Consider the following 17,323-nt stretch of genomic DNA (forward strand, 5'->3'; position numbering starts at 1 on the left):
CAGATATACATGTTTGCATACAATAAAAAAACATCAAACGCATACGTGAATGCTAATCATGTACCTAACCATCACTTTTTTCGAAACAGCGATTTTTACAGATTTTGATAGGGTGTATGAAAATAAATCTTCAGTAAAAATTTTAAAGTGCTAGTACCAACAACAACGGAGTTATATGCCGCTTTTTTAAATACCCCACGTGTTTTTGATACTACTTTCATAAATCTCCTCCATACACAGAACCGCCAATACACCTTACTTTAATTCACAGCGTCACCTATTTCAGCAAAGATCACAAAATTTAAACGCACTGGCGCTATCGGAACTATCAACTATCGCCCGAAAGCAATCGATGTTTTTCCAAAAATAAAACTATCGATAGTGCGTGTACTCCTATAAGGCGGTGGCCTGGGATTATCCCTCATAACCAGTCTAAGTCAGGACATTCCAAGAGCTGAAGCACCCTGCTCTTCCCATTCAACCTTGGCCAGATGTCCCCAGCTATTTTACATACAAATTTTTAAAGCGGCCAGACCATCTCGCATACAGCTCAAGATTTGTATCAATCAAATACGGAACAGCTCTGCCTGAAACACAACACAGTAATCAGATAAGAGGAAGCTCATATTATATTAGCTATACCTAAAATTGCGCGCCAAGGGCCAAGGAGCTGTCAGAAATCCTTATGCCCATACATTTTTGTGAAGCATTGCGCAATAATGCAGCGTAACGTATTGAAGTTGGTGAGCAAGAGAAAACAAGAATAAATACGTGAGGAATTGATAAACCCTTAAAAATTGTATGCGTTTCTTTGGGTATTTATGTATGCGTTATTTTATCAACAGAGTCTACTTATCCACTATGTGTGAAATTGAAGCTATCCTCCAGTTATAAGTTTAAATTAAATTTGGATTTATCTTTATAAAATGGCGTTGATAACTGCATTTAAATTTTAGCCGAGGTTTCCTTCGCCATGAGTCCCACTGTAGATTTACATACCTATGTACATACAAGCGCACATAAATAGGTCTTCTTGAAATTGGTGCAACCACTTGTTGGCTTGTTCGTTGTCGCGATTCAAACAAGTTCGATGCATTAGCGCTCACAAAGCAAACCTAAAAAAAAAATCGAATAAGTATTGGCCAAAACAAATCCCAGGGAGAGCGCGGCAATATTTTGAATTTTTCTTTCGACCAAAACAAGCGACGTCCAACAACAGCTGTCTCGCCTGCTGCCGGGGCATTAGCTGTAGCGGTTGCTGTCGCTAACGGCGTCTCACGTCGGGTGAGTTGCTGTTGCTGCCGTTTGAGTTGCGGAAAAACTCGTCTGCCTACGCGCATGCGCATATGCGCCATCGTGCTGTGCCGCTACACTTTGCTCACACGCCACGCTGCGTGCACAACTCGAATTTGGTATTTGTCGTTCATGCGCTGGCTTGGCGGCTGCCTGGCGCGCTCGTCAATCGCCATAAAAAATCGCCGTGAGCACTTTTGTCAACTGGTGGCAGCAGCGACAGCAACACCAGCAGCAGCAGCAGCAACATTTGTTGTTGACGTTTGACAGCGACATTGGTTGCACACTAGCATTCAATACTGCGATCGCGTTGATCGCGCTAATCATTCCTTTGCCGAACGACATACGCGGCGGTTCACGCGGTGAGTCAAAAATAAATTTACGCAGTAAACTTTTTTCTCGGCCGAATTGCAAGCTGCTGGAAGTCGCGCGCTGTGGCTGATTGTAAGTGGGCGGCATTAAATCTGTGGCGAGCATTGTACGATGTGTATGATCTTTGGCTGATCTAATTTTGATTTGTGTGTTTGTGGAGTGATCGCTTTGAAATTTGTGTGGAAAAAGCGGAGTAAATGTTGCAACGCCTAAGTATCCCTACATTTAATTTGAGTTGGTGTTAAATATCCGAGGCCGAAAGGTGTACATCAAATTTTTTTATTCCAAATAATTGTGCAAATGGTTAATAAATTACGAAAACAAAAAAGCTTATACAAATAATTTGGTTGTTCACGCTTGCCTGGTTATCAGCTTATCCGTTGTACGACAACAAAATGCACTGCAGAAAAATTATTTTTAACCAGATAACCTGATAACCAGGCAAGCGTGAACAACCACAATGATGGTGAATATTTTCTTCAGTGGCGTAGATTCATATAAGTGCATGCATTTCGATTCTGCATGAAAGCACTCATTTCATTCCCATCGATCTAACTTTTCTTGGAACTTTTTTGTTGTAAATCGAAATAAGTGCATCGTTGCATTAAAATGTCATGTCAGTCATTCAGTATTATTGAGTGCTAATGCAAAGGCAAGATAAATGACAAAGAGCAATATATTTATATGTGTAACTTATTTAACTCACAAACGCTGTTGTTGTAGGTGAATGATGTAGTAGGAGTTTGCATCCACCTTCGTACATTCCATTTTATGACATTAATACGGATTAAAATATTTCGTTGCGGTATTAAAAGCCAGCACTGTCAGCGGTTGCATTTTTTTGTTGCAGTTAGTAGAAGTGCAGTGACTGTGAAAGAACTCCACAGGAAGTGATGTCATGATCTAGAATAAAAATAAAAGAGTCGTTAAATGCTTGCCTAGATTTTGAAATGAAAACAAAAATAATTAAGTTGATCAAACTACATATTCATAACCGTGTATAAATGAAATCCGAAATAAAATAATAATAATAATAATATTGTCCGACTGAACGTTCTGGTACGGGTTCGGCCATAATTGGCCGAGTAATTTGGCCGAATATTAAAATTTTTAACCGACTTCCAAAAAAGGAGGAGGTTATCAGTTCGTCGGAATATTTTTTTTTTGTATGATTCCGCATAACTTTTGACCACGTCAACCGATTTCGATAATTCTTTTTGCGTCGGAAAGGTAGTGTCTCGGAGGTGGTCCCATACTAATCTGGTCATGAGATATATATATATATATATATTTTCTTTATATGAGAGTTGAAGTCGTTTTTTTTTTGCTAAAAATTACTTGTTACAAATTATAAACGTTTTATATATTTTTTTAATTTAAGTGCTTCTGTAGTATTCCTGTAATTTGATTTTATTGCTTTTTATGGCAACTTTCTTATTTCTTGTCGTTCTTTTAATTGTATTTCCTTCCCGAAGTTTTAATGCTCGAAACACTTTTTGCATGTAAAATTTCCAAAATTGCTTTGTAATTCAATGCCAAATTGAGGAAGAAATTTTAGTTCCACGTGTTACCATCCAGAAAGAACTTTCTGTCACATTTCGGAAATCAGTTTCAGAAATAAGAATTGCAAAATGAGACTGCAAATTCAACTTGCTCATGCTGCACTAGTACTTTGTATTTCTGCTGCAAGCAGTGTTACCTGAAGAGGGAATTTCTCCCGTATTTAGGGAAATTTGAGCAAAAAAGGAATGGCGGGAGTAATGGTCGTGAAAACGGGGAAAATCACATACGCCGTGCCCATAAATATTATAATAATGCTATTAGCCTAAGGTGCGAGATGCATTCATGGGAAAGCTGTATGGAATTTAAAGTTTACTTACGCGAAGAATCTCGTCCGCCAGCATTCACCTCCAATCAAAATCGAGCATATTGCACAATATGTGCAGTAAGCCTTTTTCTTAAGAAATCTTAATTGCAAAAACATTCAAAAACGCAAAAGCATGTGCAAACATATTAGTCAATTCATGATAACTAATCGCCAGCTGAAAATTTCGCAGTTCACTAAGAGTTCGGTAGCACATCAAGCTAAAAATGCAGAGATTTGCGGCGGAGCACAATATTGCATTTTCTGCATTTGATCACTTACTAGTGCTGTTGAAAACCGTATTCGGTGATTCAAAAATTGCATCACAATTACACACGAGTGATATGATTAAATAACGAATAAGTAGATGTTCTAAAGTAATAGTTTTATATTAATAATATTAGATATATGTATGTTAATTGAATTAGTATTGCTATTGACTGAGTTGGTTTAACACGGTTATTGATCGTACAAAGAATAAAAGACGGAGAAAAATTGATTTGCCATTTTTAAAAACTGGGTTATATAGAAAGGGGGAAAACGGGAAAACCTAAACTGAAAAACGGAAAAAGTATATAGAATTGTATGGACGAAAAGGGAATAGGTTCGCCCAAAACCTGTCAACACTGATTGCAAGTGCAGTCAAACTTGTCGAGTGTTGCACTCAGAGCAAGAATCAAGTTTTTCGTACTCGATCTTGGCATTTCCCAACTCAAAATCAGACTAAGATTTAAAATACTAAAATAAAGAACACAGATCTTATATTAAGCATAATATTTTTGAGTACCAACTATTGGAATTAAGATCATGCAAACTTAAAAAATTAAGTATATATCCTTAATTTTTTCACGCATATTTTTGTGAAAATAAGTCGAAGTATGAACGGTTCTGATAACTATTCCAACCTTTTTCTTTATAATGTTTGTTAAAATCGAATACTCGTACTCGTGACAAAGAGGCAACAAATTTGATTTGAGTATGAAATTCTTATTTCAAGTATGAAATATTTAGATTCCATATACTTAAATTGGGTTAGTTCGTTCTTATTTTTAGGCCGACATTTTTCCCTCAGTGTGCCGTGTGAACAAATTTTTTGAGTTTTTGAGAAGCAATAACGGATAATTTATATAAAATATCAGAAATGCTTTTAATTAATTATTTTGCGGTAGATAATGCTTATGTAATTTTTACTCTAAAAAGTTCGGTTTCGGCCAAAAACTCGAGTTCGGTCGGACACTACTTGTCATAAACAAGGAAAGAAACCGAATCAAAATAACGTTCCGGTTTTGGTTCAGGTTTGCAACGTGCTTTTTTCCGTTTTTGGTTTCGTTCTTCAAGTTTTGTTTCGTTTTCGGTTTTGCAATAAACATATGAAAACAAGTGATAATTTATCAAATAAATATGTGCCTTCCAATGTTTGATAAATTTTCTTTGCGATATTAAAGATTGTGGTTAATTTTAATTTATATAAAGAAAAAACCTCCTCACTCACAGACTTATTCAAATAAATTTAGGTAAAAATTTTGAACTTTCAAGAAAAAGTAATTGCTTAGTTTTTCATTCTCATCGCCCAATATTTCTTCTAACAGTACTAGTTATCATTTGTAGTTCATTGTTTGTATAAAGCGTCCTTTTTGTACTGAATATTTATAGAGGACAGGGAAATAAAATATAGGGCAGTCATGTAAAATGTTCACCGTATTTTTTTATTCGGGACTGTTATTTTTAAGTTTGATACGTTTTGTCACTTTTTTACCTAATGTAGCACTTCATAGTCAATATGAGTAGGCATTCCTGATTAAGCGTAGATTTAAACGCACGCACACGTTTTTTGACTCGACTGCTTCATTTAGAGGAGATTATGGCGATCGTATCGCGGTGTCACTTTTTGGAGCACTTCAAATAATATAAAGTGAAAAAATCCGCAATATGTAAGCATACGAGTATATAGGACATACTTTCCCAACTTTCGCACAGTCAGACGACTATTTATTTGATAAAATAGCAATTTATGAAAACTGATGTCCGGTTTGCACAGAGACTTAAAAAACGAAATAAGATCTTAGAGAAAACGGTCCTTAATATATTTGACATGCAGGTGCGGATCCCGAAATAATTTATATTTATTTTATGTTTTACTTTTAAATAACTGCTTTTTTTGCAAGCTCATCCAGAACTAGCTGAGAAATAACCTCCAGATCCCAATGTACATTTAGGATCGCCAACCCAACCAATCTCCAAATGCTCCTACGCAAATAGGCTTTTAACCTTCCAAGGGTTGAAAATGCCCGCTAGCGCGTTGTAAAATATACTGGCAGTGTTGCACCTACATATTTCCAAATAAACAAATATGGTCGGATAAAGTCTTTTATAACCCTGATTCAAGGCGTCAATAAAAGTCTCCCGAAGCTCTTTTTTCCGTGTGTTAGATCAGTACCTGAAAGAAATACGGTTACTAAACATCATACATTTTCGACGTAATTTTCGGCTCGATATTGATAGTTTCTTATGTACATTTAGCTATGTACGAATTTTTTATAATTTTCATCAAACAAAACTAACTTATTGACTGGCGAGAACAATAAACGTGTAATTTTGTGGTAGATCGACATTTTTGGTAAAACCATATTCTCTATGAGATTAGTCCATTTTTATTTTAAATTTTTTGAATATATGAAAAGTAGCTGTTAGAAGTGGCAAGTACAAGTTCTTTCCAAAAGTCTGCCAAACTCAAGAATTTCCAAAATAGATTGCAGGAGCAGTTACACCTTGCATGTAAAGTGGCTTTCAAAAGCAGTTTTTAACCGACTTCCAAAAAAGGAGGAGGAATATGTTTTTTTCTTTATGTATGTTACCGCATAACTTTGGACAACGTCAACCGATAATTCCTTGTGCATCGGAAAGGTAGTGTCTCAGAGGTGGTCACATACTGNTTCCAAAATAGATTGCAGGAGCAGTTACACCTTGCATGTAAAGTGGCTTTTAAAAGCAGTTTTTAACCGACTTCCAAAAAAGGAGGAGGTTATCAGTTCGTCGGAATATGTTTTTTTCTTTATGTATGTTACCGCATAACTTTGGACAACGTCAACCGATAATTCCTTTTGCATCGGAAAGGTAGTGTCTCAGAGGTGGTCACATACTGATTTGGTTTAGATCCGATCATTGTATCATGAAATATATATATATATATATATATGTCCCCCGTTGTTCCTGGATTTTACTTCTGAAATAGGCAAAAAGCATATCGAGGGCTTATATTCAATACCCTCTATCTGCAATTTTCACATAAACTATCTGCAATTTTCACATAAACTACTGTGCTGTCAAAATCCATCTTGGAATTACCTATAATCACTGATGTTAATTCTGACTTTGCAACTTAATAGTACATTCATCTGTCAAGCGTTATATATACAAGTTCAGCATTATTATCACCGATGACAGTTAAGTTTTGGATGGATTTTTATCTCAGAATCTCATTTTTGTGAAAAGTGCAAATAGAGGGTATTGAATATAAGCCCTCGATATATTATATTTCCTTATGGAAAAAAAAATCTTTTTTTCATTTTTGATACATAAGCGTGCGAAATAGTTATCTATAATTTTTTTGTGCGCTACCATGTAAATTCGTCGAAACACGTGAATAGTAGGTTGTGGAGTTAGAGCTTTAGTTTGATGTGGCAACACTATTTATTTTTATCGATTTCCTATCCTATTGGAAAATCTTTTAATACAAATATTTTTTAAAGGTATACGTATTCAAAAGCAGTATATTGTATGAGTAACAACAAAGTTTTGTAAATTAAAAATTAATTTCGTTCAGGAAAAATTATTATACACTGATTTTTCATTAAAACATTGGAAGGGTGAAACGTCATTTTTGGTATATAGTTTGTTCACCATTTTTGCATAGATTCGAACGTAGAATTCGAATTTGCCTTACCCTTTAATCGAAATTAAAATACTCCGCCCTAATGTACATACCTTTTCCCCTAAACGATACAAATAGTCTCCAAGGTCTCAGGCAAATAAATGTGCAATGATGATATAATTCTTATAATGCATGCCTTTGCTGGTGTGTGCTTAATTGCAAGTTATTTTTCTAACCAGAACTTTCGAATGTGTTAATATAACATAAACGTCAATTTATATAACTAAGCACAAGAATTGTCTAAACCAGTTAGCCAAACATTCCTTGAAGAATTAAACTGGCAACAATAATACATCTCCCATTTTGGTCAGAAGCCAATCAAGTAAATCTCATTCAATCACTTTAAAGGTTAAGCAATTTCTGCCATTGAAAAGGTGTTATGTGTCGCCAGACAACATTGTGGTAAAAGGCAAACAGACTTAAATGGCAAGTAAGTTAATTTTGTAAGGAGATTACTTCAATAACTTATATTTCTAACTGCACACTGCTAATCTTGCATATACATACATATATATGTACATTCACATTTTATATTCTGNAAAGGCAAACAGACTTAAATGGCAAGTAAGTTAATTTTGTAAGGAGATTAATTCAATAACTTATATTTCTAACTGCACACTGCTAATCTTGCATATACATACATACATATGTACATTCACATCTTATATTCTGTTTTTTTTTTTGTTCATTTACAGCAAAAAGTTGTCGAGTTTCACTTTCTTCTAATTGCTTGTTTGATTTCTTAGGAATGCATAGCATTGAATTCTTTGCTACCCACGCATAAAAAGTACCTAAATACATACAGACATACATATGTACATTCACACATACATATGTATATATCATGCTATAAAAACTCGCACTAAAATAGAGAATGAAAAAAGTTTCTAAAGGCTTTTCTGATTCTTTTCTATCAAATTTTACACTCTTAATCTGTATACAATTGGTCTATGAAAATATTTTGAAAGAATTGATTGCATTGAAAGAAAGCTTCAAGTGATCAATGTGGCCTATCAATGGCAATTGAAACATCGTTGATTTTTCAAATTTTGCTGTGCGTTGACGTGAATAACTACACACACACACAAATATGAATACAGCAGCATTACGCAGTTTATTGTACAATCAATGCGTTTCTCAGCTTTTCTTGATTTGGCGGCGATCTTCAAATCTTGTGCGTATAATCTGTGCCACTGTCGGATCAGTATTCTTTGTAGCTGATGCTTGGTTGTCATTTATCCAGCTGCGAGCTACTGAACTCACTTTGTGGCGGCCCGATAAGCGGCTTAGAGTTGTCTCCCGCTTATGGCAATTGTTGGCCGGAAGGCTGATGAACAAATGCTCTTCTGGGTAAAGGGGCTATCGGAATTAAGGAGTGAAATATTACTTGTCTTTTTTATCAAAAGAATGTATAAATATATATGATTGTACAAGCTTAATAAAATAGTGTAAAGCATATGGAAACTGCTTAAAAAATTTCATATGTAGCATATGTTCCTCGAAAAAGTATTAATTTAAAATTGTTAATTTTTGATATTATATTTACACCAAAAAATTTCACTGCACATTAACATAACGAGGGCCTATATCGACGGTACTTTGGCAAACCCTCGCATCTTAAAACACTCTCAAACAACACTATCTAACAAAAAACTCTCTATTAATAACAGAAAACAATTTTTAATCACTTTTTTACTAAATATTAAGGATTAAGAACTTTTTAGTTAATTAGGATAAGTATGTAATAAATCGTAGTATTTCACAGTCTATTTTGAATTAATTTTACGAGATACGAAGTAGTAGTGATTCCTGCGATACGAGGTTTTGCCAAAGTACCGTCGATATTCAATACCCGCCATCATAAATTTTCACATAAAGTACTTTCTGATGTTATAACCGATCTGGAACTTAACTAATTGCGGATTTTAATTTTAACTTTATTTTTGCAATTCAATGGCTAATTCTTCAAAAATTGGTATACAAGTCATAGCCCAGTAAAATTTGATCAAATTGGTACGAAGAAAAAAAATGTAACAGCGATTTTTTTGAGCAGTTTACTTGTATTTGACGGGTAGATCATGGATCCATAGCCTAGCCCCTAAATTTCATATGACAACATTCCGCTTCCCTTACATCGCTATGTTTGGCACGTTCCCAGTCGTGATCTAAGAAAAAAAATTTTAATTAAAAGTTGTGGATAATGAAATTTTCTACAATTTTAAAATTTCAATATGCTACGTGTTTTCAACAGAAATTGTCGAAAAACGGAGAAAACCATGACAATGTAAAATTTTTTCGCAGTGTTTGCTAGTTAATTAAAAAAAACCTTTTTTAAGAGAAATGTGGGAAATTAAATTCTCTACACATTTGTATCTAACCGTTTTTATGAAAAATACAAAACAAGCTAGCAATCGAAAAAAACAACAAATCTAAAATCCAAGATGGCGGAATGTTGCCATATGAAATTTAGGGGCAGGACTATGGATTCATGATCTACGTGTTAAATAGAAGTAAACTGCATCGAAAAATCGCTGGTACATTTTTTTTTTGGAAAAAAGTCGAATTTTAACGGATTAACAGAATTAACATCATCGATGACAGTTGGAGGGTATTAATTGTATTTACCTTCCGCAAAAACTTGAAGCAACAATTTGTGGTAAGCAAAAATGGCGATGAAATTTCCTTTCCCCATGCGATTAACAAGTCCCTTGAAATAGAATAACATATGGGTGTTTCCATCGGGAGGTTCAACGCGACAAAAAAAGTAAAAGTCATATATCTAGCGTATTTATGGGCCAATTGGTCTACTTTTTTAAATATGCACTGGCTATGTAAGTAGAAAAATTCTTGCGTAAAATGTTCTTGCTAGGTGGCGCTTAGGTCGAGATATTTTGAAAAACCGTATTTAAGGTCCGATTTGGTTCGAATTTGGCGTATGTAGTTGAAACATAATAAAGCATAGATTTCTAAAAACTTGACTCTGAATTCAAAAAACTACAAAAATAACTAGAATTACTCCAAATCAGATTAAAACAAGTTTCATGAAAAGAGCCACCCACATTTCGCAGAGTTTTGCGATTTTGTAAGAAAAGAAAAAATCAACTTCCATTTTTTGTCACGTAACGACACTCTGTTTAATTGCGGACTATGCGGTTCGATTGTTTCCATTTTTCGGCTTAATATAGAGCTATTTAAGTGCTATATAAGGGTCTAAAAAAGTAAAAGAAAACAAATGTTTTTCCTTGTTTGTATCTCATTGAAACGGTAGACGTATGGAAATACCCATATGTGAAACGCATCACGTTAACACTTGCAAATATCCTAACCAGTCAGTTGTTTAAATAAATTATCACTAGGAAATTAGTAAGTTATTATTAATTATTTGTGATAAGAAATAAATAGTCTACTAATTTTAGTTGAAGTAGCTCAGTATGATATAGATAATCGAGAAAAACCTGTAAAGGCCCATTATTTTGGAAGAAAAGTAGTGTCGTCTTGGTCGTTTTGGCAATTAGCAGCTATTTTCAAACCAACTGTTTAATGCATATTACATGTAAATGCATATTTATATTGCTATTCATCTACAAATTTCTAAACGCTCGGTCTGGCAGTCAATACACATATGTATGTATACTAATATATAGCGTATAATATCGCAGTACACTAAATGAACAAATTAGTAATGAGCCACGTAGATTAAACAGACGAACCTAAATTGTACAATTGGCTATTGAGGTGTCAGGAAATTTAGTAATAAAGAGTAATACCGTTTGTTGAACAAAACAAAAGACTTAAGCCACGAACTGTGGTATATACTATATAAGCATTTGTACAGAAAAAATTACACGGTGCTACAAAAAAAGTCATGAAATACACCAGCAACAAAACCTAGTGTAGGCTGTAGGTATGGTCAAGTACAACATGAAAATAGGTCCCGTATAGTTCCGGAACCCTCTATTTGTTCATACCAAAGAAACCGTTATTTTCGTACTTGATGCACTTATCTATTAATAGCTTCACTATTTTCAATCCATTTTTAAAAAACGAAAAGTTTTGAAAAGAGGACTTATAGGCCTTTAAACACCGTATAATAATATATGGTTAGACTTTGCTTGTTCATCGGTTAAATTTTAATGAGCCCCTGTTTTTCCTAATTTTTTGAAATTTGATCATCGCTAATTTCAAAAATTTCTATGAAAGTTGCCAAATATGTGGTATTAATTAAAATGAAATTTATTTTCGAATAAATTTTGTCGAAGTTAAGCAATTTAAGCAAAAATACGGTCTTGAATTTATATGTGGAAAAAATCCACACGGTGCTTAAGGAGGACAAGCTCAATATGTATTTTAAATTTGGTCGATTTCGGTCAAGTAGTTTTTGAGATACGCATATTTGGGCGGTAGAATAGAGTAAAATATGTTTACGGTACACTGTTTGTAATATTCTTAGATGTTCAGAAAGCTAGCATAATGAAAGTTAATAGGTGAAGGAGAGACCAGGATCACAGCAATTTTAAAGGCCTTCCTAAGATTCCGGAGGTTTTCCATTCTGCATTGCTTTTTCCATTCCTTTTTGTATGAAGTGAAACAAATGGGCTTCTAATTTCGGCACTTATAGAAGGGCTTTTGTAGGACGATTAGGAGAAGCTTTTCTAAAATTCGCTATTGAAGTAATAAAAATTGCACTCCTTCAAAGTGTTTTTTGGAAGTTTATTAGCAAATATGTTTTATTGCAACTTAAAATACATATATAAATGGTCATCTGCAATAACGAAAAACAAAAAAGAAACGGACTGTCCAACAAAGAGGAACGTTTCTTTATTCTGTATACTCGTTTACTTTTCTTAATTCTGTATACTCTACTATATTCATCAAGCTCTCTAGTAGAAGCCTAAGGTCAGTTCGATGAATGTATTAGAGTATTCCACTTTAGGAAAGCTTTCGATTAAGCTATTTCTTATAATAAACTGTTCTGAACAGTGCTTTTGAGAAAGCACTAAATGAGACTAACTTCTTGTCTGGTGCAAGTTTGCGCAGCACATAAAACCATTCGATTATTCAGAGAAGAAGCCATACAAAAGTAACTGAAAACTTAAAATATTTAGTTTTCATCAAAAATGGAAAACTATATTAATTTTTAAATTGAGATGAAACTAATTCCTAAACCATAAGTATAAATGCATCAATTTTGTCATTTTCCCGTAAATAAATGCTTAATAATTTAGCCTCCCTAGGTTGCACGGCTTTCATTTTTTGAGATCTTTGCACTAAACTGCTCTGACAACTGTCAGATATTTGCAGTTCTGCCTTGCACTGTTCTGCACTCTTAAAACGCAACTTTAAGAAACACGCGCAAAACGAGGGTGCTTAACTTAGCAGAGCCAGCCCAGTAAAAACCCAGCTGCAGTTGTCGCTTTGACGTACTCTTCTTTCCGCATGGTCCATAAATCCAAAATTCATCGAAAGTCGACATGCGACGGTTTTTGCTTTGTTTCGGGCCCATAAACCATTAACCAAGTTTTATACACAGCAATTTATATACACTGACACATTTTTTGTACACCTAAAACTTGGTTCAATATTTATTAATAATTCTTCAATCTCGCTTCAATCCTAGATTAACTATTATGTATTTATTTAACGTGCCGATTTCACATTGCCAGATCGCGCAACAAATCGATGTTTTTTGGCATAATGCCCGCATGAGTAAAAAAGTTTTGCGATCTATAAAAGAAATGAAATTCTTGCTTGGAAATGGAAAAACTAGGTATGGAAATACTTCGGGCTAAGACCAAAAATCTTCGCTGTTTTCCTCGAAGCTATGCCAATTATTCACACAAAGGGCAGACAGGTTTTCTGCATTTGGTCCTTCTATTGGTGGTCGCCCTGCTTTCCGATCTCGTTCCATGGCCAGCGCAGTCACTATATTTTTATGCACTTAACTAAGTTCATAGTCATTATATGGCATACATCCCATTATCTTCTGCAAACATTGCAATTACCCGAGTCTCTACTGGTTAATTCACAGCGTACAACTCATTGGCATTTTAAAGATTCCAATAAAATAAAATATCCAAGGATGCAAAAATGGAACTGGGTCTCGTTAGTAATTATAAGTTTAGACAAAAATGTTGGAGCTTTGTTGTTAAGACTCAGAATAGCACGGGCATACATATCGTCGTTTAAGGTACAAAACCGCGTATCAAGAAATTGCAAAGCCTCGTATGTGAGGTTGCCTAAATTTAATAGGAGAGAGTACAACTTGTCCTATTTCAAAACGGTTCTTTCTTTTATCCGCAATAATCTCTTCTCTTTATAGCTAAATATCGATATTTTATAATGAATGTATAATGCCTTAATGCCAGGAGCTTCCGTTGAGCAAATATCTTTTTTGACATAAATGTCAGTTACGAGGTTTTACAGAACCACTATACGCGGTTTTGTACTTTAAACGATTATATGTCCAGTGTTGCCGTTTAAGCCCTTTGGTGGCTAGATTTAGCTGCCACATAAGTACTTTTTTGGCTACATAAATTTAAAATTGTCTCTAGCCCTTTTTTAGCCCTTTGGAGAATTTATTCATACTTGGCGTGAAAAAGTTGTATATGCTTAATTTGATCTTATTTTTTTCTTTAATTTAAATATGTAAGAAATGCATTTTTAAACTTAGAAAGACTTATATATATATAAATATATCCTCCTTACGTTTTCATATATGCTTAATTTGTTAAATGGCCCATCTAGTCGATTGACCGTGTATGTTCTTGTGGTGTGATTGTACCAGCTGCTGGTGCGACTTCAAAAATTGTATGATTCTGCATTCTGGTGTCGTGAGTGGTGAAGTTAGCTAATTTTTCTAAGTAAAAAGTATTTTGGCGGAAACTTCTTGCATTATGTACATGAGTTAAAGCCGTGCGTGTGGAAGATTAAGTTCACGATATTGCAGTTGTGAATAAAAAAAAAAAAAAGTTTTAAAAAATGGTAGAAAATTTTTGGAATTTCGGCTCTAATCCTCATAATTGACCCCATTTGTAAAGAAACAAATATTGTACCAGCATGCTGATAAGTTACATGCTTCGCGCCTGATGGTACAATCACTTGATGGAGCCAGCAAGCTGGTGTCGTATATTTTCGTTTTTTTACAAAAAGGTTTTTGGTTGGATAAAATATTAGCATTTTTTCCAGAGTTCATTGTTTTTCTATACCATTACTTATTGAAAATGTTTACGTGTATAATTATATATGTATATGTGAGTAAAAAATTTTAGCTACCATTTTTAGCCACAACGACTTTTTTTAGCTCTTTTTAGCCCTTTTTTTTAAAGGAATTTGGCTACCGCTAAAATGATCGGCGGCAACACTGGATATGTCAAATAAGTCTGATGGTCTAGTAGCAAAAGCTGAAGGATAGTTTACATTTTATAGAAGAAAATGTTCCAATTGTTATTCAAAATGCGCTGCAGAGATGACCGTGAAAGTGCCCATTTTGTCGCACGTCATTTGTTTGACTAGATTAAAAAAAATACGACGAAATTGACGCTGTTTATGCAGAAAACGAAGCCTAAAAATATGTATCTTTGATAGCAATACTTTTCCAATACGCTGTGTTCCACAGGCTTAGCTATCATTACACTGTACGGCAGTGGCCGTTTTTGGCAAAAATAAATTGAAACTTCAGATTCCTCGGACCCCAAAATCAACAGAAAGGCCTTTTGGTGGAATAAATATTTGAATTTAAATTAATTTTAATTGTTTTACAATCTTTTCTGCGACCACCAACATCAACCGAAAAAAGCGATTAATCTCGCAACCTGGGAAAACTGAGGAATTACTTCTCTATGTCAATCCAGACTTTCAGAAAAACCTGGTTTCATCAATTCCTCAGAAAAAAACTGAAAATGTCGGCCTTTCCATGATTTTCATAAACTAACTGACGTTCGATGGCATGGGCAAAAGTTTTTCCATCTTTTAATTGGGTATGAATGGTTTTTATTTGAGTTGATCTGTCATGTTGTAATCTGTGCTTAGGTGCAAGTTTTCAGTGAATTTACACGAAAATGGATTTTCAATACAATATTGACTGTATAAAAGACGTTCCAAAAAGATTGTTAATTAGTCTGATATATACTTGCTCTGTTTGGTTCGAGTTTTAACATTCAATCTTCTACAGCAAATTGCATTTTCAATGTTTACAAAATGATATTATCCAAGTATTTTCAATACATCTTAGGTTCTGTTTTTGTTTTTATAGTTTGCCTAATACTTTGCCACATTTAAGAGTTGCTTCCAACTTATAATATATAGCTCAAATAGTAATATGCCACATTTGTTGGAATCACCTAATGCCCATCAAAACGCACATAAATTTCTATCATTCATTTTTGTTTACTTCTCGCACATTTTCCTATTGTTGTTTGTTATTATTTTTCAGCAGGTTAACTGCATGTGACTTGCTGATATTATATATACATATTTGTTGTTGTTGTTACCATCTTCTTGCTATGTTTGCTACATCGTGCACAACTCAATTATGGCAACAGCAACATTTGTTGCCTGAATTTGGTTGCATTTGCCGGTTTGTCGGTTTGCCACATTCCACACTTTGACATTTCTGCGTCAGTGTCTCTATGGACACAGTTTTTAATGCGGTGTTGCGTACAAACTCACCTCCTCCACCCATACAATCCTCGCCAACACAATTATGTCGAATGTTCACGAATTTGTTGTAGTTGACTTTGCAAGGCGTTTTTCATCGACGCAGCTGTCAACGCATAAATGATAATAAATTTGAGTGCCTGTCTTTGCAATTGGCTACTGTATAATTATCTGCGTCGACACTTACTTGTAGCCGAACAACAAATCGCTGGGGCAACTAGCCACGGATAAAAAACAATATTGATAAAAACAAAAAAAAAAAATTATGTATGTAAATAGNTCTTTGCAATTGGCTACTGTATAATTATCTGCGTCGACACTTACTTGTAGCCGAACAACAAATCGCTGGGGCAACTAGCAACGGATAAAAAACAATATTGATAAAAACAAAAAAATTATGTATGTAATACATTTGCATATGGGTATTTGTTTTTGCTAAAGTGTGTGTATGTAAGCGTGTCTGCAAATAAAGCCTAATAACTTCGTAAATTTGTTCAACCTCAGCTGTACAATATCTCCTATTGACATTTTTCGCAATTCGTTACGGTCATTTCATTTGGTTTCTGTTTGGTTTGTAAATTTTTGCAGCGGACGAATATTCGATAAGCTGCTGATAAAAATTGTAGTGGACTCACGAAAACACACTTACGAGTACGCATGTGTACTAATACAAACACTCGAAAATTACGACATTACCGCGGTAAATCAGATAAAGTTATATGAGGTCTGAGTAGAGCTTTCAAGAGCTATCTTCTTATAAAACCAACGACATTTCATCTTAATCGAGACTACCACGATGAATTGGCTGCATTTGTTTGGTTTGGTCGCGTCGTTTTTGTGGATTGGCGATGTTTCATCGCTATCACTCGATCCAGGTGAGTACACACAACCATTTTTTATAATTTTAACAGTATTATTTAAGAAAACATTTGCATAAATTTTCCCATGTTGGGGAATATTGACATATTTAATTACTATCGAATGCTCAATTATGAATAATTTAAATTTTTTTTTCTGCAGTGGCCTCGGCTGAGCTGGAACAATACATCAAAAAGGGAGATTGTGTTATTTCAATGCGACACATTCGGTGAGTTTCATACATATGTATTTACGAAGCATTTAAGTAAACAAAAATCTTTTTGTAATATATTACAAGAGGGCAAAATAAACTCTTTTATAAATACAGATATGTACAGAAGTAGAAAACG

The 17,323-nt window shown here is 34.4% G+C and overlaps 1 protein-coding gene across 4 annotated transcripts in view; it reads left to right on the forward strand.

Annotated features, from left to right (window-relative positions):
• The window catches only part of LOC108371336 (thrombospondin-4-B-like), a 40,577-nt gene that overhangs the window by 13,419 nt on the left and 9,835 nt on the right, over nt 1-17,323 (forward strand). For 2 of the 4 annotated variants that reach the window (XM_017626886.1, XM_017626887.1), the window contains 2 exons: nt 16,704-16,990; nt 17,136-17,202. In XM_017626886.1, the coding sequence (XP_017482375.1) occupies nt 16,912-16,990; nt 17,136-17,202 (146 nt within the window). In that variant the 5' untranslated portion in view covers nt 16,704-16,911. Of the gene's footprint in view, nt 1-1,441; nt 1,738-16,703; nt 16,991-17,135; nt 17,203-17,323 lie in introns of those variants that run through there. The other 2 variants (XM_017626885.1, XM_017626888.1) reach the window with 2 other exon arrangements.

Source organism: Rhagoletis zephyria, unplaced genomic scaffold (assembly GCF_001687245.7).
Source record: "Rhagoletis zephyria isolate East Lansing unplaced genomic scaffold, Rhagoletis_zephyria_1.1 Rzeph_scaffold_04896, whole genome shotgun sequence".
NCBI classification, from domain to species: Eukaryota; Metazoa; Arthropoda; class Insecta; order Diptera; family Tephritidae; genus Rhagoletis; species Rhagoletis zephyria.